General features: G+C 41.7%; 1 protein-coding gene across 6 annotated transcripts in view; it reads left to right on the top strand.

Moving 5' to 3' along the window:
- Positions 1 to 26,447, top strand: part of ADAMTS12 (ADAM metallopeptidase with thrombospondin type 1 motif 12) — a 375,325-nt gene that overhangs the window by 197,199 nt on the left and 151,679 nt on the right. For 4 of the 6 annotated variants that reach the window (XM_085002056.1, XM_085002059.1, XM_021076980.2 and 1 more), the window contains exons 4-5: positions 11,313 to 11,509; positions 12,301 to 12,384. In XM_085002056.1, the coding sequence (XP_084858182.1) occupies positions 11,313 to 11,509; positions 12,301 to 12,384 (281 nt within the window). Of the gene's footprint in view, positions 1 to 11,181; positions 11,510 to 12,300; positions 12,385 to 26,447 lie in introns of all 6 variants that reach the window. The other 2 variants (XM_085002057.1, XM_085002060.1) reach the window with 2 other exon arrangements.

Here is a 26,447-nt window from a genome sequence, read left to right as displayed (position 1 = left end):
TGTATGTATCTGGCTAAGTTCAATGTCCCTCATTATACCTCTTATATCTACTTCCTTAATGGAAATGCTGGCTCATAGCTTCCAAGTGCTTTCCCAGCCACAGACCTTCATGGAAGAATGGCTGGCTTATTACTTAGAGGGGAGAATTCCCTTTTTCTTCCTTGATTTTGCATTTTCCTCAGGTCTATTTCTCTACCTTTGGAGAACCAGGAAATGAATGAATAGACAAATTGGGTAGATTTCTGTTTCTCAGTAATTACATGGGTGATTATTATGTGAATGCTATTGCTAAGGGAGCGTTTTCAATGATTGAGGAGAATAGCCTTTGGTTACTCAATTAAAAGAACAGACATTAACAGGAGAATTAGAGAAGAAACTCAGAAAAATGTGACTATTAAATTATAAAATTGCAGTGCAGAAAATAAAAGGGTCTTCACCATATTTTAAAAATTTCTCTTTCTAACTGTAAATGTAATATAGAAAATACAATAGAGGGAGTTCCTGGTGGCTCAGTGGGTTAAGGATCCAGTATTGTCACTGCTGTGCCTCAGGTTGCTGCTGTGACAGCAGCTTTGATCCCTAGCTCAGGAACGTCTGCATATTGTGAATGTAGCCAAAAAGAAAAAAGAAAGAAAAGAAAATACAATAGAGTGAATAAAAGGAAAAATTACCCACAACCTCACTTTCTCTAATGAGCTTCCAAGACATTTCAGAGCTGAAATAGGAATGCCTTGTTATTTTTTGTGGATTCCCTTGTCCCTTAGAGTGAGGTGGGACTTCACTCCAGAATAGCAGTGTGTTTGGGAAGCAAAGTTGGATGACATGTTCCTTGAACGAATGAAGGGCCCTCAAGGAAAGTTAGGGAAGGATGAGTTCAGTATTTGTGGGATCCAGGTTTCCCATCAGAAGCAGCCCCTGACCAATAAATAGCTGGTGGCCTTGGGTGTCTTGGTTTGTAGCCCTGGCCCTAAATGGATGGGCTCTAGTTCTGTGAGTGACTTTCAGGACACTCCTGCTACAACTTACTAGATTGTTGCTCCTCTTTGGCCCATTAACACTGTCAGCATTTGAAATTCAGTTGACCCTTGACTAAGAAGGCTGCACTGCCCTTGTGCAACCAGAAACAGTAACCAACAGTAACCAGCAGTAACCAGTAACCTCAAAAACAGTCAGATGGACTGCATGAGTCCACTTAGACATGGATTTTTTTCAATAAATATAGTACCTCCATTTTCATTCTACAAATCTTTAATATTACTAAGTGTGGGGAAAAGTTGGTGTTCAATTAGAGATCACAATGTGTGGAAACAAAAGAACCAGAGTTGATCCCTGACTATCCAGATTGTTTCAGCTTCTTGCCCTGTGTAGGGAGGCCAGGATGACTTAGGAAGCTGTCATCAGGCCCTTGAAGGAACCAGTGTCCTGTCACCCTGGATGTAGCATTCGTCTTCAGGTAGTTATTTAAGACCGGCTTAGCATTTACAAATTAATGAATCCCATGGAGCCCAAACAAGCCCTTTGGATGGTTTATCTGCTTGCAGCTTTTCTAGAATAGTACTTTCTTTTGTTACTATCCCAAATTCAGGCCCAAAAGGGCTCATGTTTGGAGTTTCCCGGTGGCTCAGCGGGTTAAGCGAAGGTCTGACATTGTCATTGCAGTGGCTCTGGTTACTGCTGTGGCATCAGTTTCATCCCTGGCCTGGGGAACTTCTGCATTCTGTGGGCGTGGTCCAAAAGACAAAAAACAGAAAACAAACAAGCAAAAAATCCAAAGGGGTTTGTGCTGATTAATAAATAATTAATCAAATTAGATTCAAATTAGATTCATTAGAACCTGAATACTATTATTTTGTTTCATTTATTGCTCTGTACATCACCCACCCCTACGAATCATTATTAAGTAAATGAATCCATATATTCATTCAGCAAATATTTATTATGTATTAAAAGATGCCTGGCTCTAGGCTGAGTCTTTTTTTATTTATTTTTATTAGAATATAGTTGATTTACAGTGTTGTGTCAATTTCTGCTGTATAGCATAGTGACCCAATCATACATGGGTCACTTTTTTTATACTATCTTCCATCATGTTCTTCCCCAAGAGATTGGTTATAGTTCCCTATGCTCTACAGTAGGACCTCATTGCTTATCTATTCTGAATGTAATAGTTCTCATCTACCAACCCCAAACTCCCAGTCCATCCCACTTTCTCCCTCCTCCCCTTTGGCAACCACAAGTCTGTTCTCTATGTCTGTGAGTCCATTTCTGTTTTGTAGAGAAGTTCATTTGTGCCATATTTTGGTTCCACATATAAATGATTTCATATGGTATTTGTCTTTCTCCTTCTGACTTACTTTACTTAGTATGAGAATCTCTAGTTGCATTCATGTTGCTGCAGACGGCATTATCTCATTCTTTTTTTATGGCTGAGTAGTATTCCATTGTGTATATATACTGCAACTTCTTAGTCCATTCATCCATCAATGGACATTTAGGTTGTTTCCATGTCTTGGCTATTGCGAGTAGTGCTTCAGTGAACATTGGGATGCATGTATCTTTTTGAATTACAGTTTTATCTGGATAAATGCCCAGGAGTGGGATTGCTATATCACATAGTAGTTCTATAGTTTTCTGAGGCACCTCCAAACTGTTTTCCATAGTGGTTTTACCAATTTATATTCCCACCAACTGTGAAGGAAAGTACCCTTTACTCTAAACCCTCTTTAGCATTTGTTATTTGTTGGCTTGTTAATGATGGCCTTTCTGACCTGTGTGAGGTGGTACCTCATTGTAGTTTTGATTTTCATTTCTCTAATAATTAGTGACATTGAGCATTTTTTCCTGTGCCTGTTGACCATCCATATGTCTCTTTGGATAAATGTCTATTTATATATTTTGCCCATTTTTCGATTGGGTTGGTTTTTTGTTGCTGAGTTATAAGAACTGTTTGTATATTTTGGAGATTTGACCCTTGTTGGTTGCAGTTTACAAAAATTTTCTCCTATTCTGTGGGTTGTCTTTTTTTTTTTTAATGGCTTCTTTTGCTGTGCAAAAGCTTTTGAGTTTAATTAGGTCCCCCTGATTTATTTTTGTTTTTATTGTCATTATTTTAGGAGGTGGATCCAATAAGATGTTGCTGTGATTTATGTCAAAGGCCATTCTGCCTATGTTTTCCTTTAGGAGTTTTATAGTATCTGGCCTTACATTTAGGTCTTTAATCCATTTTGAGTTTGTTTTTGTTTATGGTGTTAGAGAATGTCCTAGTTTCATTCTTTTGCATGTAGCTGTCCAGTTTTCCCAGCACGACTTATTGAAGATACTGTATGTTCTTTGTCACAGATTAGTTGACCGAAGGTGCTTGGTTTTATTTGTGGGTAGGCTGAGTCTTGAGTTACACAGATGACTGGGACACTGATCCAGTTCTCTCTTGGAAAAAAAGTCTTCCCTCTCAGGGTGATGTTGTCCAAAACAGCAGGCTGACTCAGGAAGAAGAAAATTAAATGAAATACAGACGTTTGAGTAGAATTATCAATGGCTGGAGTTCCCATTGTGGCTCAGTGGTAATGAATCCAACTATATCCATGAGGATGTGGGTTTGATACCTGGCCCCACTCAGTGAGTTAAGGATCCATCATTGTCGTGAGCTGTGGTGTAGGTCGCAGACTTGGCTTGGATCTCAAGTCGCTATGGCTGTGGTTTAGGCTGGCAGCTGACAGCTCTGATTGGACCCCTAGCCTGGGAACTTCCCTATGCCACAAGTGCAGCCCTAAAAAGACAAAAAAAAAAAAAAAAGGAATTAACAATGGCAAATCCACTATATGTGCTGCATTTGATAATAGATAAAATAGATGAGATAAAACCCTGCCTTTGATTCATAACAAAAATAATATCAGGCTGACTTTTACTAGAAAAAAGCAAACTGCAGAGTCTCTGTTTGGCACTTGTCACAAGAGCACAGTGATCCATGACTGCAGCTGATATAATGTCCCCAAGGATTATAATTGATATCTCCTGAGTTCTCCCTGCCCCAAGTTACTCTTTCTGGTCTGTGATATCCCAGAGCGCTAAGAAAAACATGATATATTCAGTGACTTTGGAGTATTTAGAAAACAGGTTCTTATAACACACTGGGAAACTCTATGCTTTATAACAGGTTCTTATAACACACTGGGAAACTCTATGCTTTATAAACAGGTTCTTATAACACACTGGGAAACTCTATGCTTTATAAACAGGTTCTTATAACACACTGGGAAACTCTATGCTTTATGCTTTTTAAATAGTTTATTTAAAAAATATTTTTGTAGGTAAATACACTGGTGCCGCTGAATTTTACCATGAGAGGTGACACACAAAAAATATTGGAGAGAAGAAGTCCTTAGTCTCCACCTCTAGTATGGGAAACTGAAAAATTCTGGCTAAAGAGCTTTGAAAAAAATAGTTCTTTAAATGCAAATAGTGGAGTGAACGTGAGTATGATCAAAGTTCTCAGAGGGAAAAAAAAGAAAGAAAAGAGAGAGAGAGGGAGGGAAGGAGGAAGGAAGGGAGGGAGAGAAGGAAGAAGGAAGGAAGAGAGGAATGATAAGACCAAATATACCAGATGTTAACCAAATGCCGAATACAGTGACTTCCCTGGAGCTCCGAACTTTGGATTTTCTTTTTTTCTTTTTATAGCTGCACCTGCCACACATGGAAGTTCCCAGGCTAGGGGTCAAATGACAGCTGCAGCTGCAGGCCTATGCTACAGCTATAGCAATGCCAGATCCAAGCTTCACCTGTGACCTATGCCACAGCTTGAGGCAACCCCAAATCCTTAACCCATGGAGTAAGGCCGGGGATTGTAACCTGCATCCTCACAGACACCATGTCATGTTCTTAAACTGATGAGCCACAATGGGAACTCCTGAACCCTGGATTTTAAGAGCCCACATATCAGGTCCTGAGGACAAGTTGCTGAGCTCATAGAAGATGGAGAGCTAGAGGGAGACCCATGCACAAAGCCAAAACTTTGAAAAAGTGTCATTCTCAGTGAAGGGTTGTATTAGAAATCAAACCAAACCAACCAATAAAAAACACCCTGCACAGGAAAATTGTAAGGAAATGAACTTATTTTGGCCTAGGTCTGGGTGAAGGAGGACCATGTACTAGGCGAGGAGAAAAACACATTTTGAAACCTGAATGAATATAAATATTATAATAAATTATTATGCAAGAGGTTATATTGGTGTAAAATTAAACATTAAGTAGAGGGAAAGAAGTGCAAACAATGTCCATATGTGTGTATGTTATATGCCTGTACTTATGTGAAAATGACTAGATATAAATATAGTAAAATTTATTGCATCAGGCAGGAATGGTTCTGTAGCTGTGTGCTCAGAAGGGGGCATATGGCTTCCCAAGGTCTCTGTGATCTGTTTCTCTGATTAGTGTGCTCAAACACTTCTTTATTCATGACTTTCAGCTTGATTATTGCTGTCTTGCCTAGTTAATATTTTTTACTCAGGGATTCTGGGGATCTAAGAAGAGCTTAGACCTATTTAAGCCCTGGGGTCAAGTTGTTGAAATATTGGGCAGTCCTGTGTGATCTGAAGGGTAGCAGCAGCAAAAGTAGCTGACTGTTGGGTTTCTAATTAATATGCTGAGCCTTTGATGCCAATGGATAGAGTGTTAATAAATGGACAATCCAATAGGTATCACCCAGAAGTTTCTTGCTAAATTTAAAAGTGCATACGAATTGAGATTCCCAACCATGTACAGCGTTTTCTTCTCGTTTCCATGAAACCTTGGTACCTTCAGATCTCTTAATAAGAGTGTACATAGGATCCATGGGATTTTCTCTAGAAAGAGAGTGGGCATATAGCCTTTATGAACATACTGTTTCTAGAAGCCATTGGGTGGATCAGTCTTATTCCTGCTAATGACGGAGGAAAGCTACTAAAAGAGAATTCACTGTTTATTTATGTTTAATCAACTTAATGAGCTGATGGTTTGGATCAAATGCTACCAGTTGGAGATGGAAGCATCCTCACCCCCTGAGGGTTATGAATAAGAAGAGATCGTGCTTATAGATACAGAGGGGATGGTTAAATCATCATATCATTCAGCATGTTTATGCACAACAGAAAACTCCAAATAGATTTACCTAAGATATCATTATTGAGTGCAAGGAACTATTCCAGGTGCTGGGAATAAAGGAGTGAACAAAACAGACAAACAACCCTCTTCCATTCTAGTTGAAAAACGGACTTTTATTTATTACTTACATCAATGAAATTTGGAGCTCCAATGTCCAAGGCTGGTGTAGTGCTCCATTAGCATCAGGAACTTGGACTCCTATTGTCTGTCTTCTTGCTCGTTGTTCTATCTTCTTTGACATCTGGCTTCTACTTCCTTGTCTAGACCATCTACATTCAGACCAGGAAGGAGAAAGAAGAAAAGTACCTATTATTTCCCGTTAAGTTCTACAAGTTACTTGTAGCACTTCCCTTGGTGTTCCGCTAGTCAGAATTTAGTCACGAGGGAGGCTGGAACATTTAGTCTTTATTCTAAGGCCGTGTGACCAGCAAAAAGTCAAGGAGGAAGAACAAATATTGGGACATCTGGGGGTCTGACACAGTCATCATAAAGGCAGGCACAAATTGCGTTAGGCATGATATGGTATTTGATACGGTAGTTTTAAGGACCTGATACAAACAACAGAGAAGGGACAGGTGGAAGGTACCCACCTTAGATCACCCACCACCTTAGAGTGACTTCCATGTGTTTGGATATCACTGATTCACTCTTCCTTCTATGTCTGTAGATACATCTGAGCATTAAGAAAAGCCTGTTAGGTAGTCTGTACCATATTTATTGAACACATACTACACTTGGAGAACTCAGCAATCTTTTTTTTTTTATTACTCACATGAATTTATCACATCTGTAGTTGTATAACGATCATAACAGTCCAATTTCACAGGATTTCCATCCCATAACCCAAGCACATTCCCCCACCCCCTAAACTGTCTCCTCTGGAGGCCATACGTTTTTCAATGTCTGTGAGTCAGCATCTGTTCTGCAAAGAATTTCAGTCTGTCCTTTTTTCGATTCCACATATCAGTGAAAGCATTTGATGTTGGTGTCTCATTGTATGGCTGACTTCACTTTAGCATGATAATTTCTAGGTCCATCCATGTTGCTAAAAATGCTGGCTACAGGCCATTTTCACTGATGAACATAGATGCAAAAATCCTCAACAAAATACTAGCAAACCGCATCCAACAATACATTAAAAGGATTGTACATCATGATCAAGTGGGATTTATCCCAGGGATGCAAGCGTTCTTCAATATCCACAAATCCATCAGTGTGATACACCACATTAACAAACTGAAGAATAAAAACCATATGATCCTTTCAATAGACACAGAAAAAGCCTTTGACAAAATCCAACACCCATTTCTGATAAAAACTCTTCAGAAAGTGGGCATAGTGGGAACCTACCTCAACGTAATAAAGGCCATATATGACAAGCCCACAGCGAACATCATTCTCAATGGTGAAAAGCTGAAAGAATTCCCGCTGAGATCAGGAACAAGACAAGGATGTCCGCTCTCGCCACTACTTTTCAACATAGTTCTGCAAGTCCTAGCCACGGCAATCAGAGAAGTAAAAGAAATAAAAGGAATCCAAATTGGAAAGGAAGAAGAAATCTTTAAAAGTACTGCCAGACAGTGTAGGGGGTAGATACGGAGTTCCAGAGTGGGCCTTTCCTTAGAAGGTCAGGACCAGCCCTAGGCAAATGGTAAGGTGGCCCCATGCTGGTCCATCACCCATATCCCTACAGATGGAAGAGAGCTCCATTCTCCAGGAGACCCCCTCTCCCACTGCCTCAGTGGCTCTACTTATGTAATAGGTCTTTCTGGCCCATCAGCACATAAACTTTCATTAAGACCTAAGAAGATAGAGTTCCCATTGTAATTGAGTGGGTTAAGGACCTAATGTTGTCTCTGTGAGGAGGCAGGTTCAATCCCAGGCTTCACTCAGTGGGTTAAAGATCTAGAATTGCTGCAAGTTGCAGCAGAGGTCACAGATGCAGCTCAGATCTGGTGTTGCCATGGCCGTGGTATATGCCAGCAGCTGCAGCTCCAATTCAACCCCTAGCCTGGGGAACTTCCATATGCTGCAGGTGCAGCCTTGAAAAAAAAAAAAAAAGAACGAAGAGGAAAGCATAAGCTACTTAGAGAAACCTGGGTTTCTGTTCTCACTCTGTAGCTCCTGGACAAGGAGTTTTTTTCTTTACTTTTATGCAGATAATCTTAGAATGGCAGATTCTTGTCATTTGAAGAGGCTTTAACAGTCATTTAATCTAATCCTCCTTGAGCTTGTCTTCCTTAAGGCTGTATTTTCCAAGTGATGTGCCATGGAACGCTAGGTATTAATAAGAGCTCTGAAAACAATGAGTTGCAAGGTCAAGAAAGCTTGGGAAACAGGGTACCAAATTCCACACCTGGAGATTCACAACATAGTTCATTTTTAATAGGCTGGTAGAATTCCCTACCATACATGAAAAGGTTAACTGTGCAGGAGTAAATTCTTTATGATACCTTCAGAAAAGGAGAGCTCACCACTGAGGACTTAGAGCCTATCAGAAGCCTCTCACAGTGCCCTGGGTGAAGTGTGAAGGTCCCGGAGTTATTCACCAAATCCCTCAGTCAAGAAGCTGAGGAAAATGTGCCATCAGAATTCTATCAATGCTTAAGCATGCTGGGGCTCATTATCCACTTTGCTGATTCTTCAGTTTTTCTTGGTCTTCCTTCTGCCCCCAGCTGCCTCCTCCACATCTGGTCTTCATTATAAGAAATGCATCAGAACATTTCTCTCAGAAGATGAGGAAGGGAAAGAAAGAGTGTGGAGTTAGATCTCAAACCAGTGGAATTCCTTAGTGTTCCAAGTATTAGTAATGAGTGACATTGATAATTTAAAATAACAATGGATTAAGTTGTTTTATAAATTCTCTTCTGATTGACTCCTGAACGAGATCTTAAAGCCTCCCTTTTATTTTTACTTGATTTAATTATGTTTTTATTTGGGGAAGTTTCACATTTCCAAAATGGTCTGTCATTGCCTTTCTTTTCTTTCATTTTCATTTTCTTTTTCTTTCTTTCTTTTTTTTTTTCTTTTTTTTTTTTGGCAGGTACTGAATGAAGTGAGGGGTTCGTAAAGCAAGACCAGTCAGCCCTTGGAGAGCATATTTCATTTTCATTTGTTCAGGTGCTTCTCCTTTTTGTCACCCCTAAACCTGGGGTGTAATTCAAGATGGCTTTTGCCATCTATAACTTAGATTCATGTAGCCTCACTTGTTTGAAAAAGGACAGCTGTTTTCACTTTAATAGAGTGGCCAGTTTTGAGAGATGGTTAGTCCATTACCTAAGTGCAAAAATCTTTTTGGTTCCCAAGTGAATGAAGTAAACTTCTTCTTAATTAAAATGAGCTTCCTAGCCGAGGCGTTTCCAATCTACCCAAAGCCAGCCTGAAGAGATAGTCACCTCTGGCAGGTCAGCCATTGTCCCTAAAGGATATGGCCCACACACTGACATTCAGCTCTGTTGGGAAAGGCTCACGGTGTTCTGCCAAGGAGGGGATCTGGTTGCAAGTGGGTGATAGCAGCAAACTGCTGACAATTGTGTGGTTAATGGAAAGGTATGTTTGTTCAACTCAGACAACACCAGGGTTGAAAGGTCCCAGAGAGATGGTGTCATCTGGTGGTTTAAAGCTATGCCCTGTGGAAACCCCCTCAGGGCCATCTGCCATATCCCAGTGATCACAGCCACTTTCTTTTCCTTGCTCGTTGCATCTTGTTGTACAGTTTTTGTTTGAAGAAAGGGTTTGTTCCATGATTAAATGTTAAAGTAAGAGTTTAGTTCTGTTTCTCATTATATGGGGATGGGGTTGGGGGTGATGAGAACATTTGCCCATGATCCTGGGACCTGCAAATGCCTCATTGAGGAAGTGGTTCATGCCAGGCCCAAAGGGGTGAGGAGTGAATAGTTGTCAGCAGTGGACAAGCCATCTAGACCCTATCAGACTTAAGACATTCTTCTTCCTCTTTCCAAGCACACGATGCCCAGGAATCCCACCCCCAGCTCCAAGCCATCAATCTAAATGAGATTCAGGCTAACTCATTTCAAATGCTCATCTGCTGCTTATTAGCTATGAGACTTTGGACAAATTTGAATAAATGTAAGCTCAGGGGTCCGGGCTGCTGCTGAGAGAAGGTAGGAGGTGTGTGGCCATCTTCCTGATAGAAATCTTCAAAGACTGAGATTCTGCTTCTCCATCAGCCCAGGAAGCCTTCTTTCCTTACTTACTCTTTAGGTAAAATTCATTTTATGTCAACTCTATAAGCCATTCTGGGCCATTGACTCCTTTTCAACTTGACCACTGCTTGGGTTAAGCTTCCCAATGTGTAAAGTAGCACCTTATTCTTATTTTGCTTTTAAATAGACCTCTTTCAAGTTTCAAGGAGGTTCTTCTCAAACTTCTGGGGGTTTGAGAATGATTCCAATTCTCTTGATGATTCTATAGCCTCTCCTTTGGGTTTTGCCTTCCAAACTATGATCCTCATGTATTAAATATTTTCCATACTGAAACCTATTAGTCATCTTGAGAATTTTACTGGCCTTCCTTCTCTTGATGTTTTCTAGCTGTATTTACACCTTCTTGAAGTAGGCTGTCCTGAACCACATGCAACTTTTCCAGCTTTCCTGTTCCACACTTTGATACATGTTTACTCTGTGGAACACAGTGTGGTATATATGAAAATGCATGATTGTAAGACAGAAAATCCTGGATCTTCTGGGCTGTGTGACTTTGAGGGAGTTATTCAACCAGGCTCTTTGGGCATCAGGTTCCACATGTGCAAAATGGAGATGGAAGTGTACCTCAGGTGTCCACGAGGGTAAACAACTTGGCATTTTAAACCTGGTACTCTGCCTTGCATTCAGTTAACACTGAGTAATTTAGAGGAGGAAAAGAAGGAGAAGAAAGAGAGAGTTCCCATTCTTGATTATAATATCTTTATAATAATGAGGGACCTATTTAATGAAATAGGTAATGGTTGTTTTAAAGCAGTACTTTTGCACCTCCTTCACTTATCATAGTCATATTCATTTAAATTGACCTCTCCTTCCATTTCAGTGATACAGATCAGAGCATTGCATTCACTCATCATTAAACATAAGCTTACAGCCTTGCATCTTCATAAACAGAAGTCAGTCATGTGGGAGAGAGAGGGGGAATAAACCCACTATCTTCTGGTCAATGTTTAGACAGTCTTGGCACCTCCCAGAAGCAAGAGCTACAGCGGGAGAAGTGGGAGAGGAGCAGCTCGCCAAGCAGAAGCCTTTCTCGGCGTTCCATCAGCAAGGAGAGGTGGGTGGAGACGCTGGTGGTGGCTGACACAAAGATGATTGAGTACCACGGCAGCGAGAATGTGGAATCCTACATCCTCACCATCATGAACATGGTATGGCAGACCGTGTGGGGACAGGGGCAGCTGTGAATAACTACTGTCAGATGTCCTCCACCCCAGAATAAGAAAGAAAAGACTTTTTTGGGGTCCTTTTCACGTATATATTAAATATTTATTTATATTTATAAATACATTTCTATGTATGCATTTTATATTGTTTATATATGTGTATAAATATTATATCTGTAAGTGTATTTATATTTTAAAATATATTTTATGTAATCACTTGTGGTCATATTCATTTTATTAATAAAAATTAATACAGATGTAATCCTATTTTAAAATATATTGGTCCTCATAAATATATTCCCTGCCTAAATAATTAAGAATGGAAATTCAGGACAAACTAGTCTTTCTCCTAAAAACATATATCCTGTGAAAACTTATAATTTATCATGAATATTTTCTACGAGTTATTTATCAAGTGACTCTGTCATTTTAGTATGATTTTTCCCCCTCACTGATTTATGCTCGTTCGCAAATGAATAAACTGAGGCAAAGGACTAGAACATGATTTCTTCAAGGTAGTTGGAGCTAGAATTGGAATAAAGTTAATGACCCCTGATTTTAAGCTTCTCTTTTGATGATGTTTGCTTTCCATTATTGATGTTTTCTGCTTTCCCACACGGGCATATCCAACTCTTCTTTGCACTCTACCAAAACTTCCTGACCTATAAGATAAGGAATAATTTGAAGTGCATTACGGTTCTGTTTTTTTTTCTCTCCACCAGCGCTCATCTGTTATCTGTTCACATGAGGCTAATGGTTTCCATTTCCAACTCTAGGTCACTGGGTTGTTCCATAACCCAAGCATTGGCAACGCGATTCACATTGTCGTGGTCCGGCTCATTCTACTGGAAGAAGAAGAGGTAAGGAATAAATTCTCTTCTGACCTGGATCCTCATAATTCCTACCTCTTTTCTTCGAAGATCTCTTGAGGGATAAGAAAGAAGGTACCAGACAGATGTTTAGAAGTGCATCTGTGTTATTTTCTTGGGAATTCAGTGATGGCAAGTGGGAGATGGAGAACATTTCCAAGATGTATGTATGTTCTTGGAACCATCTGTTTTCGTCTCCAGTAACTCGAAAATCAGATGGACCACAGTGACTAAGAATATTCCAGAATGGAAATAGACTAAATCATGTTATGGCTGGCTGGTTTCAGTAAACGTTAGGAGGGACATGGAAATATGGAACCTTTTATACTGTTTATTTATCTCCTGCACAGTAATACATGTCTCTCAGGTCTGGGCCCACTCGTCTCTCTGCATTTTTACTTGGGGATTTCGTCTATCTTCAGAGACTTACAGAACATCTGTATGCTGAGACTCAATTGATATCTCAAGCCCAGACCTCCTACTTAAGCTCCAGACTCCTGTCCAGTTGCTTGCTTGACATGTTGGATGTGTCTTAGTCCACTCGAACTTGGAAACTGAGTAATGGAATTATTGGTCACTCCCTGCCCAAATCATCTCAGTTCTTCCTCCTGCCATTCCCCAAGCCTCCATCACAACCATCTCAGTAAATAGTGCTATTCTGCACTGTTGCATAAGCCTGGAAGTCTTTCTTGTTTCCTTCTTTTCTTATCTTCCACATTCCACAGGAATCCCTACAGTGCTCCTACCTTCAAAAATACATCACAAAATCACCCACTGTTAAGCACCTCCACAGTCATTGTGTTGGTTTCAGCCTCATGGTACCCTTCCTGAATCACCTTGGCGAAATCCCAAATGTTCTTCCTATTTCATGCCCTGACCCCTAACCATAATCCAGTCTCTATGTAGCAGTTAGAATGGCAGTTTTAAGTACAAATGAGTTACACCACTGCACAAAACTAATAGATTTATGTTTTTTAGGACAATGTCAACATTTCTTATTATGTCCTGCAGAGACTTTCATGATCAGACCTCCATCCACCCTCCCATTTTTCCTGATGTCACTCTGCATTTGCACTGGCCTTCAGATAGGTTCAAGAACACATGAGACACTTGTCAGCCTCTTGGCCTGTGCATTTGAGGTTCTCAATGCCTGAAACACTCTTCCCCTGTCTCTGCTCATGGTGGGCACCTTGTCACCTCTCAGGCTTTTGTTTAAATGCCACCTCCTCAGAGAGGTCTCAACGACCAACCTACTTATCAAGCTGGTCCCACTTACTGTTCTTACTTCACTAATACTGCTCTCACATTTCATTAATATTATGTGCATTTGTTTACTCTTTTTTTGTTTAGCTCAGCCACCATCAGAATGTGAATCCTATGAGTGCACAAACTAAATTCTTTATTCTCGGCTTCATCTCCAGCACCTAACACAGTGCTTGGGCATGAATGAATGAATAAATGAATAAACAGAGTGAAATTTAATGAAGGAGTGAACCAGCCAACCTGATGAAATGACTTTGCAATTTATAGCCCTTTACCAGGGGCTGAGATAAGTGAAGAAAGGCATCATTCAAATCTCCATCAACAAGAGCCCGGAGGCCAAAAGGCTCAAGGCAGGGTTTATTGTTTTCGGAGCAGAAGCCTCCACAAAGAAGATTTTAAAACAATGATTTCTGGAGCCTGGATCCCTTTTCTTTCTTCTCTCCCCTACCACCCCCACTTCCTCTAGTCATTCAAGACTTTGGGTATCCCTTCCCAAGAACCTTTTGTTAAGAACATTTAGAGCTTAGAAACCAGGCAAAGCAAAAACTCCGTGTCATCTCAGTATCTAACATGACCTACCTAACTCTGTGGGGAACATAACTATGATTATTTTTTACCATTGGTTAGGGCCTTGCTGTGGTAAAGTTAGGTGTTAACATGCAGAAAACTCATAATGTACAAATGGGTTTTGTCCAACAGAGATGGAAATAATTTGTAAATTTGGAAATAATTTGTATCCAGCAGAGACGATAACTCCAAAGATTATGGTTTTATTGGTCTGTGGAATATTACATAATTTTGTATTTAATTTAGCATTCTTTTTTTACCGACTCTAGTTGCATCAGTTTCACACATCTGTCTTTGAACCAGCTTTGCCATCTTGCCTGTCTCCTTATTAGTGTGTTAAATCTATCTTGAACATGTGCTCACTATATGTTTGTATGAGAATTATGTTTTGAACTTTTTGGAAATTATACTTTGATACCTTGGAGGACAAATTTTCATTATTGCGTAATGGCCTAGCATCGGTGCATGCTTACCCACAGAGGGGAAATAAGGAAGGTTCTTCTGGCTGTGGGAAGGCGAATCCTTTACCTTCTGCAGTCCCAACAGCGGCACTAATAGGAGCTCACACTGCAGCTTCTGTGGAATGAGCCTTTTATAATTCTGCAACTCTCTGTTCCCAGGAAACAGTGCCACCAAAGTCTTGCTGCCAGTGGAATCCTTTGAAAGAACTTGATTGGCCATTACCTCTCTGACCCCATCACAATTATGTTGTTTTTTTTTCTTCCCATTCTCATTTTGGAAGTGCAACGAGACAAAAATGATGTGCTGCAGAAAGAAAAGAAAAGAAAAAAAAAAGCCATTGCTTCCTTCCTTCACTTGTCAAATATCTTCCTCATTTAAGCTTCTATAAAATCTCCAAGTGGTACAAGGTTCATAACTTGACAACAGGATTGCTAGCTCTTTGGAGAGCTGCAATTCACAGTTCTCATTTTCTTGATTCCCAGATAATGACTCAAGTGATTCTTCACATCGTTGATGAATGAGCAGCCCCAACAACAACAAACAGCAATGATTCCAGCCCTTAATTAACATCAGGGTGGCAGCCACAGGCAGAAAACACAGTGTGAGGTGTTGGGAGGTGACTGCTCTTGGGCAAAGAGACCTGAGTTCTAGTCCTAACTTTGTCATCATCATGCAGGGAACTCTGCGAAAATCACATCATTGCTCCATCCTGCCTTTTTCTTCATCTTTAAATGAGACTCAAGTCACGGTCCATCAACTGTATGTGAGATGCCGTGCTAGCCACTGAGGGTACAAAAATGAATCTAAGGCCTATCTCCTGATTCTGGGGAGCTTAGGGTCTTGGGCACAAAGGCACAAAATAGAACATTGCAAGTAGAAATTTCCATCAGTATGAAAAAAAGCCAAAGAGTACCTGGGATAAGGCAGGATACTTGGATATCTAAGCTGGGTTTTAGAGGAGAAGAAATTAACAGTGAGGAAGGACATGGAGGTAGAAGGACCTGGAAATAAGGACAAAAGCTTTAGTGCTTAAACTAGCACTTTACCTATGAGGGGCTGAGCCTCACAGCCAATTAAAATCTGCCTACCTCCACTCACCCCCGCTCTTGTTCCAGTGTTGCCTATCTCTGTGCATGACATCAGTATCCTTCCAGTTGTAGGCACCAAAGACCCAGAAGGCCTCCTTCTCTCCACTTCACCCATATCCACGCCATCATCAGGTACTGCCAGTTTTCTCTGATCAGCTCCATTTATATCACTTTAATCTAGGATATCTCTTCCTAAGCTTTTCTTGTATATACTTTCTGGTTTGCTTAGATTCCTTTCAATCTTGTTGTCTTATTACAGCCAAGAAGATCTCAGAACGATAGTCTGATCATCTCTGCTGTCCTGACGCCCCTTTCTGAACCCCATTCCTGGTTTAAAGCAATCCAGTGTTGTCTTGATTCCCTCTCTCATCTCTTACCACACCCCCGTGCTCTTGGACTAGAGTGATAGTCGTCTATTCATCATGCTTCCTCCTGCCACTGGTCTTGTTGTTGCCTGGACTGTCTTCCTTCTTGTCTTCACTTAGTTAACACTTTAATCCCCAGATCTCAGCTCCGGTGTCACTTTGCTGGGCAAGTCTTCTTTGATGTCCATGCCCAGTAATATTCTATTACATATGCCCCACAACACTGTGTGTTTCTCCTTCGTAAACTCATATATATCCCAGTTGTAACCTTACATCTCTTCGCCTGGCGCCCTTTCTTCTGTTAGTATATAAGACTTAAGGGCAGAAGCTGGGTCTGCTGCTGCTCACCATATAGCCCTACTGGTACATAACAGATAAGAGAAGGAGTTAAGGAGTGAGGCCAGCAGTCAGGGGTCAGCCATGGCCAAGTTATGACAAACCTGTGGCCCCATGAAGGGATTTGGATCTAATCCTGTGGAAGCCTCTGGATGATTCCAAACCGAGGGTTGAAATGGAGAGAAAGGCATTAAAGAGATGGCCCTGGGGCTCTGTGGGAAGTGGCATTAGATGGAGACACTGAAGTAGGTCTCATCCATCAAAGACTTGATTCTTTCTTTCTTTCTCTCTTTCTTTCTTTTTTTTTTTTTCCTTTTTAGGGCCACACCCATGGCATATGGAAGTTCCCAGGCTAGGGGTCGAATCAGAGTTACAGCTGCTGGCCTACACCACAGCCACAGCAGCTCAAGATCTGAGCTGTGTCTGCAACCTATACCACAGCTCATGACAATGCTGGATCACTGACCCACTGGGCAAGGCCAGGGATCAAACCCACATCCTCCCGGATACTAGTCGGATTCATTTCCCCTGTGCCACAATGAGAGGTCCCTTAATTTTTTTCTTAATTCTTTTATTGTCATAAATATGTGTGTGTGTGTGTGTGTGTGTGTGTGTGTGTGTGCGTATGTAAACTGTAAAATTTGTCATTTTGCAATATACAACCCAGTAGCATTTACAGTGTTTTGCAGCCATCACTGCTAGTTTCAGAACATCATCCCAAAGGAAATCCCTATCCATCAAGCAACTACTCACTTTCTTCTCCCCGCCAGCTCCTGCCAACCACTCATCTGATTTCTTTTTAAAAAAATTATTGAAGTATAATTGATTTACAGTGTTGTGTTAATTTCTGCTGCATAGCAAAGCGACTCAATTATATATGTATACATTCCTTTTCATATTTGTTTCCTTTTTGGTTTATCGTAGGATCGTGAATATAAGTCCCTGTGCTGTACAGTATGATCTTGTTGTTTATCCATCATTTGTATACAAGTTTGCATCTGCTAATTCCAAACTCTCAATCCTTCCCTCTCTCACATCCTCCCCCTTGGCAACCACAAGTCTGTTTTCTATGTCTGTGAGTCTCTTCCTGTTTTGTAGATAAGTTCATTTGTGTGATATCTTAGATTCCACATATAAGTAATATTGCATGGTGTTTGTCTTTCTCTGTCAGACTTACTTCACTCAGTATGATAATCTTTAGGTCCATCCATGTTACTGCAAATGGCATTATTCCATTCATTTTTATGGCTGAGTAAAATTCCATTGTATATATGTACCACATTTTCTTTATCCATTCATTGGAATTCCTAGCATCAGTGACTTTCTATAATTCTCATCTTTCTTATTCTAAATCATACCCAACAACTCACACCATTTTGGACTTCATTTTCTGTTGTGGGTTCAAGATACTTGGTGGTTAATCTACATACATACAATAGTTTCTCTTTGTTGGTTACCACCATGTAAAAACCATTGTGGATTTTCATCACATATTGAGAATAAATTAAGGTAGTCTGATACTTGCTTTGGAGCATCCTAAAGGCATCTCAAAGAGTAAAAGGTCATATTTCAGACCAATGGAAACTCAGGTGCACATAACCATAAGCTGCAAAGACTTGTCAAGAATATTAAGACATTGGGGGTCAAGAAATCAGAGTTGCTTTAGAGATTAACTGACTTGCTCTCACTCCTATCCTGTCTCCATGCAGCCCTGAGTTAAGTTCTTATTTTCACTTTATGACCCAAATTTTGTCCTTTGAACTTCTATGCTCCCTCCAGGATTTAGACACAAACTTGGCCTCCTCCCATTTCCATTTCTCTAGACCAATTCATTTGGTGGCTTCCCTGCTCCACTTTGGGGCCAGGGGTTAGGGATCCCATTGCCCCTTTCCCTCCTCCTCTTGTAAGGAGTTGACATTGTGGCGAGCACTGATTTATAGTTCTCCCCCCTCTTTCTAGCCATATAAACTTCAGCAGGTTATTTAACTTTTTCGTGCCTCCACTTCTTCATTTGGTAAAGAGTATTTACTTCCTAGGTTTGCTGTGAGAATCAAACATGTTAATTCAGGTTGTAGCATAGTATCCGGCTTGTAGAAGCTACTCCATCCATGTCACTTGTCAGGATCTTTCTTATTCTTATCATTGTCATTGTCATCATTTAGGTTCCACAACAACCTTGGAAACTTGTTACTATTTTTTTTTTTGTCTTTTTGCATTTTTTTTTTCTAGGGCCACTCCCATGGCATATAGAGGTTCCCAGGCTAGGGGTCTAATCAGAGCCACAGCAATGCAAGATCCAAGCCTTGTCTGTGACCCACACCACAGCTCATGGCAATGCCAGATCCTTAACCCAATGAGCAAGACCAGGGATCAAACCTGCAGCCTCATGGTTCCTAGTCAGATTCGTTAACCACTGAGCCACGACGGGAACTCCAGAAACTTGTTACTATTTATACTCATTTCATGAATGAGGAAACTGTACCAAAGTCCTTGATGGAAAATAAAAAATGTAAAAGACAAGATTAGGATCATAAGAAGTGGGAAACTTCTTTTAAGAACAGGATAGAGGCAAAACTGGGATGGGAGTAAGTTGGGATGAAGCCAACCAGGTGGGCCCCAGGTCACTGTGCCATGGAGGGCCGGAGCCCGAGGGTGTCAGGCTGGCTGGAAGAGGTGGCAGTAAGGCTGACAGACAGGAAGGAGGTGACTCTTTTCACAGAAAATTTCTCTTGGTCTTGGAGTGATTCCGTTATAGGTTCACTTCTATGAGACTCTGGAGTTAAAAGCCTTATTAAATTTGGAGATTCAGGCTGGTGAGTTCCTCTGAGCCCAGGGTGATTTGTGGGTCTGTAATAACTTATAGAACTGCTGCTTTTTCAAGAGAAATGTCAACAATATTGGCAATGAACTTGGACACTCATCGCTTTATTTATTTATTTGTCTTTTTGTCTTTTTAAGGCCGTACCCACAGCATATGGAGGTTCCCAGGCCAGGGGTCTAATCGGAGCTGCAGCTGCCGGCCTGCACCACAGCCACAGCAATGCCAGATCCAAGCCACATCTGTAACCTACACCACAGCTCATGGCAATGCTGGATCCTTGACCCACTGAGCGAGGCCAGGGATGGAACCTGCAACCTCATGGTTCCTAGTTGGATTCGTTTCTGCCGCGCCATGACAGGAACTCCAGATATTCATCACTTTAAAAATAAAATCCAGAGTCTCTTCCTCTGATAGTCAGATGGGCTATTCCTTGACACACGGAAAGTTTTCCGATTAAACTTTTTACCACTTTTCTCATCTCTGCCTCTTCTCATTCTTCCAGGAACCTAAGCCTGGCAAGCAGAGCATGATCAGATTTGCATTGAATCACAAATTCTCAAGGAAATCAATACATGGTTTTTTTTTTTTTCATTATGAAGAGAGAATTTACAAAGAGAACAATTTACAATGAAAGCCATGTTCTTGAAAAATCATTTTCTCTCTCCCACTTGGGACCATTTCTGTGAGCCGTGGCTGATTTCCTCTAGGTCACCTCCCTGTCCAATCAGGTCACATACTCAAATGAATAGAAATAAATAGGAAAGAGAATGTGGGATGTGAATTGGACTCACTGGAGAAAATGATGTGAGACAAAATGATGACAGAACAAAAAGCAAAATCTATTTCTGTTTATAGAGGAAATAGGAAAAATTCATGTGGATAGGGCTTTGTTTTGACAAGCTCACATAATGATGAGGATGCTTTATAGGAAATGTTTAGTACAAGTTTCTCCTTATTCATGGCGTAACCAGCATGATCTCTGGGAAGCTCCTTTGTATCTTGCGTATATGTAGGGCTGTGTAGTATTGACACAAAGCTAATGATGCTCACCAAGACACCCATGATCAGCTGCATTCAAGAAACCAAGTGAATGTTTCTTGAACTTGACCTCTTATGAGACTTTGAGATAAAGAGGCTGAGGGAGCTGAAAAAAGTTGAGCTCAATTAAAACTTCCTGGAAGAGTCACAGCATCTAGCAGAAAAGTAGTGAGCTGTCACTGACCTTGTGTTAAATGCCCTATATTGTAGAATTCAACACAGGGGCAACGTACCCAGTTACAAATGACCAGCAGCTCGGTTAATTGCACTTGCTTTGGCTCTAAGACGAACTGACAAAGGCAATAAGGAAAAAAGCAAAGCAAGATTTGGGGATAGACTTCAGGCCCTAACTTTTTTTTTCTTATTGATGAAAATTCAATTACCTATCAAGTTAAGAGGGGAAAAAAGGGAATTTTATTTGAGCCAAACTGAGGATTATGACCCAGAAAGCAGACACTCAGAAAGCTCTGAGAACTGTCCTGCCTGTTAGAAGCTGGAGGCACAATCATATACATTTTTCGAGACAAGCATTCCCTTTTGATCGTATATCAAAATGACAAACTGATGTTACAACAAGTTCACCAAGGATCCAGAATCTAGGCAAGCAGGTACAAAGTGAGCAGTAAGGCCCCACGTCCCCTACAGAGCTGGGAAAGGATGCTGTTCTTTTAAGAAGCCACGTTACTAGCATCAGAGGAAAGACAAAACGAATCTTCACAGTTGGGCAGGCACTCCCGTTCTGGGGAGCTCTGGTTAAGGCATTATGCAGATGCGTGCACTGCTCATTAGGGAGGGGCACAGAGGCCCGGGCAAACACAGGGAGAGAATTTAATGTTTGCTTTGTTCTTGTCCTGCCTTAAATATAAATTTTATTGCATCACTCATCCATGGCTATCCCCCAGGTTGTTCCAGAATTGCTCTTATAAAAACATTGGCATGTTAAGATCCCCTCTGTTTTTGTTTGTTTCTTTGTTTGTTTTTGGCTTTTTTTGCCGTTTTTCTTGGGCTGGAGCAGCATATGACATATGGAGGTTCCCAGGCTGGGGTCTAATCAGAGCTGTAGCTGCCACAGCAATGCGGGATCCGAGCCTCGTCAGCAACCTACACCACAGCTCATGGTAACGCCAGATCCTTAACCCACTGAGCAAGGCCAGGGATCGAACCCACAACCTCATGGTTCCCAGTCAGATTCGTTAACCACTGAGCCATGACGGAAACTCCAAGAATCCCCTCTGTTAACATCTCTTTACAAGCAGCTCCTTTGCCTGTTTCCCTCCTTCCCCCTCATCCTGATGCTGGAACATTTCAACAACCATGCAGCCCTGGCCCATATATTTAGATGGTTCCACCTTGACAGCGTTGCTCCATCACCTGTTCTCCATCCTCCTCCTCATTCCTGTCGAGAACCCTGGAGGGTCTTAGACTTCTCTCCTCTTGCAGTGTATCCTGCCCTACCTTCATGGATGCAGTGATGGGAGAAGACATAAGACTTGTGGGTCAGAGACAAAGGATATTATGACTCCCAGCACACGTATCATATGACCTTCATGTTTGTATCTGTCCTTCTTGTCCCCTAGGGTGCCGCAGGCAGCCCGGGTGAGTGCTGTGTACACAGTGGGCTTTATCACAGCTCAGAAGCCCTGAGATAAGGAAACGCTAATCCTTTAAAGGGGGTTGTAAGAAACTTGTCAAATGTTGCCCCAGAGGGAGCCATTATCTTTACTTCTTTCCTGGAGGGAGACACTATCCCTTGATGCCAAGGCTGTTTGCTCTACGACATCCTTGAAAAAATACAAAAGCTGTCAGGGCCTTTGTTCAGAAGAGGTGACAATCAGCAACACAATAATAGTGGGGGACTTTAATACCCCACTTACATCAAGGACATCAAGGGAGAGAGCACCCAGACAGAGAACAGCAAGGAAACACAGGCCTTCAATGACTCCCTGGACCAGCTAGATTTAACTGATATTGTTAGAAGATTCCACTCCAAAGCAGCAGAATATACATTCTTCTCAAGTGCGCAGGGAATATTCTCCAGGATAGATCACATCTTGGGCCACAGAGCAAGCTTAGGTAAATTTTTAAAAGTTGAAATTATCCCATGCATTGTCTCCAACCATAATGCTATAAGACTAGAAATCAACTACAAGGAAAAAAACAGCAAAAAACCCAAAAGAGGTGAAGATAAGAGACCCCTGTAAAATTGTCTCCTGACAGTTGTGATTACAGGCACCAGAATGATTATTTTCTGCTTCATCCTTAAATTTCTGGCCTCTTAACCTTCCTTTTCTCTAGTCAGATCTTGACTCATTAATGGATTGACTGCAAAACTTCTCCCACACACAAACACACACACACAAAAGAGTTCCTGTCATGGCTCAGTGGAAACAAACCTGATTAGCATCTATGAGGACGCAGGTTCGATCCCTGCCCTTGCTCAGTAGGTTAAGGATCCGGTGTTGCCGTGAGCTGTTGTGTAGGTCACAGATGCAGCTCCAATCCCACATTGCTGTGGCTGTGGTATAGGCCAGCAGCTATAGCTCCAATTTGACCTTTAGCCTAGGAACCTCCATATGCCATAGGTACGGCCAAAAAAAAAAACCAACCACCCAAGCAAAAAAACAAAAAAACTTCTCCAGCACAGAATCTGCACTTTTGTCTGGCTTAATGGAAACATTCGTCACCTTCTCTCTCCATTCCTTGAGAGGTGATGAGCATTGTCTGCTTGGTCAGTATCCTGTGAATGCCAGGCTGTGTGCAGGGCCTGAGATAAGGAGAGGAATAAACAGCAGTCCTTGCTCTGGAGGAACTAAGGAGGAAACAAGCCTGCAATTTAAATATCTTAACCTAGTGCAGCAAGGGCTATGAGCCAGGGTACACAAGATAGATTTGTAGGAAACTACTCCAGGCTGGGGGCAGGAAGACTTCCTGGAAATGCCCCGAGAGAGTCTTAAAGAATTAATGGATGTCCAGTAAGTTAAAGGGCAAGAGAGAGGAGAGGGGGGGCATTCTAGGTAGAGGAAGCAGCCTGACGAAAGCAAAGAGACAAATAATGTGTGTAGGGGGAAGGGAAATGATAATATGAGCCGTTTGAATGTTGCTGGAACATAAACTGTGAGGTTTGCAATGAAGGGAAGACTTCCTGGAGGCTAGACTTGGGAGGGTCTGAAGTCTTTCATGGTGATATGGCCAGACTTGGGTGTCAGCTAGATTGACCTGGCAATGGCAAGAAGGCTGGATTTAAAGAGAAGAAAGAAGGAGAACAGCTAAGAGACACTGCAAGAATCAATCCAAGCTTCAAATGATGAAGGTTTGAGCGAGGGCAGTTGGGGGTAAAGATGGAGAGGAAGGAGGTCAAGGTAGCAGCACATGATGACACATTGGGATGATGAAGAAGGAGAGAGAAGAGCCCAATAGGAGGACATTGGGTTGGTGGTGGTTCCTGTAACAAAGAGGATCCAGAAAGAACAACAGGTTACCATGGAGAGAAAGGATTTCAGGGATGCTGGGTTGGGGGTACCTCATGCCATCTAGAAGGGGGTGTCCATCAAGAGATTTGGGTGCATGAGTTTGAACTCCAAGAAAGCTTTGGAATGAGATACAGACTTGAGCGTTAATAGCACATAGGTGATGGCCCGAAATGTAACTGTGATTGGGAGTGAGCTAAGCAATGAACCAGAAGGAGGGCAGAGGAAGAAGGGCCCATAAAAGAGCCCGAGAAATAGTCAGAGAGTAAGAGGAGGATGGGGAGCTGGAGATCTCGGAAGTACAGGGTCTCTGCCTGTGTCTGTTTGGGGGGTGAGAAGGGGGAGATAGATAAGCAATAATGATTGGTAGGCAAAATACTAAATCTTTCCAATTGTTCAAAGCAAAAAGTTTAGAGAAGACTTCAATAGTTTGGAAACCACCAGTCTTGGACTAGCAGCTGGAAACCTGGCATCACAACCCTGCTCTGCCAAAGCCTGCTGTGACTTGGCTGATGTACAGTCCTCTCTGGCCGCTATTTCCTCACTGTCTAAATGAGAGAACTGGATTTATAATTCCTAATGTTGTTCAGGGAATTAGGCTCATAGTCATGATGGAAAAATTGGAGGCAGAGTTTTCTGCTGCAACATCTGGGAAATGACTTCTTTCTGCGTGGCGATAAAGCTGTGTCCTTGCTGACACTGAATTTGGCTCAGAAATCAGGGAGAGGGGATGTTTGTAAACATTCACTTCTCCTCACACAGACACATGCAGATTGGTTATGTAAGTTCTTCCAAAATAGTGAGTCCAGTCAATGTTGAAAAGGACAATATCGAAGCAAAAAGTGGAGTTTTTCTAATCTGGCGCTATCCTGCCTTGAGCTGCGTGGCCCCACCAGGGACCGTGAGCCAAAGGGGAACATCCCAGATGGGCTCCATCTGCTTCTGCCTGTGTGGCCACCTCGCCTCTTAACAAGCTTTTATATCCAGGGCTGTTTAAATAGGTGTGTGAGTGTGTGGTGTGTGGCCTTTTCCTACCCTGTAACCCATGTGAAAAATTATACATGCCCTTTGATTCAAAACTGTGGGATCTCATGGATAACTAATTAGTAAGTAACCCACATAGGCACCCACCGAGAAGTGGTTTATAAGACCTCTGTGGCAACCCTCCAAACTTGATCCAGACCATCTATTATTTTTAAGATATTAAAAAGAAATTTTTTTCTGTCTTTTTTTGCCATTTCTTGGGCCACTCCCGTGGCATATGGAGGTTCCCAGGCTAGGGGTCTAATCGGAGCTGTAGCTGCCGGCCTACACCAGAGCCACAGCAACTCGGGATCCAAGCCGAATCTTCGACCTACACCATAGCTCACGGCAACGCCAGATCCTTAACCCACTGAGCAAGGCCAGGGATCAAAGCCGCAACCTCATGGTTCCTAGTCGGATTCATTAACCACTGCACCGCTACGGGAACTCCAAAAAGAATTTTTTTTGAGGTGACTGTAGGATCACAGGCAGAAATAGTATGAAAATCCCTTATATCCCTCATCCAGTTTCCCTCCGTGATGACATCTTGCACCACTCTAGTACAATATTAGAACCCATACATTGATATTCATACAAGCCATCTGCCCTATTCTGAGTTCACCAGCTGTACAAGCACTAGTTGGAGTGTGTGTGTGTGTGTTTATATTTAGTTTCATGCAGTTTTAACATGTGCAGATCTCTATGACCTTCCCTAAAGCACAGAGCAGTTCCCTTACAAAAATCGCTCAGGCCCCCCTTTTGTACCTCCCTTCTACCCACCCACCTCACTCCTGGAAAGCCCTGCTCGCCATCCGCTATAATTCGTCCTATCGGGAATGTTATATAAATGGAATCGTGCACTGCGTAACCTCTTGAGATTGCATTTCTTTCCTTCAGCCTAATTCCCTTGAGATCCATCCAAGCTGTGGGTCTTGAGAGTTTGTTCCTTTTTAGTCCTGAGTCAACTTCCATGGTACAGACCAGTTTATTTAACCGGGCACTCACCGAGGGACATGTGGACTGTTCCCAGTCTTTTGCTATCATGCATGAAGCGGCTGTAAACATTCCACCACAGGATTTTGTACGAGCATAAGTCTTCATTCCTCTGGGACAAGTGTCCAGGAATGCACTTACTGGGTCCTATGGTGGTTGTATATTTAGTTTTTTAAGAAGCTGCTGTTTTCCATAGTGGCTGGACCATTGTACATTCTTTTTTTCAAATTTTGTTCTGTAAGTATAGTTGACTTTAGGAGTTCCCAGCATGGCTTAGTGGTAACGAACCCGACTAGTATCCCAGAGGATGTGGGTTTGATCCCTGGCCTCGCTCAATGGATCCAGTGTTGCTGTGACTGTGGCGCAGGCTGGAAGCTGCAGCTCTGATAGGACTCCTAACCTGGGAACTTCCCATATGCCATAGGTACAGCCCTAAAAAGACAAAAAAAAAAAAAGTATAGTTGATTTTACAATGTTGTATTTGTTTCCTGTGTACAGCGAAGTAGATCAGTGCATATAAATATATCCATTCTTTTTCCCCATATAGGTTATTACAAACTACTGAGTAGATTTTCCTGGAAATTCTCACCTCCTATTTTACATTCTTACCAGCAGGATACACGTGGCCCAG

This window comes from Sus scrofa, chromosome 16, assembly GCF_054392235.1.
Source record: "Sus scrofa isolate SSC_HxYL_T2T_F1_AM1 chromosome 16, Sscrofa_HxYL_maternal_Yorkshire_Landrace_v2.0, whole genome shotgun sequence".
Lineage (NCBI taxonomy): Eukaryota > Metazoa > Chordata > Mammalia > Artiodactyla > Suidae > Sus > Sus scrofa.
This window is presented reverse-complemented; position numbering and strand designations above follow the sequence as displayed.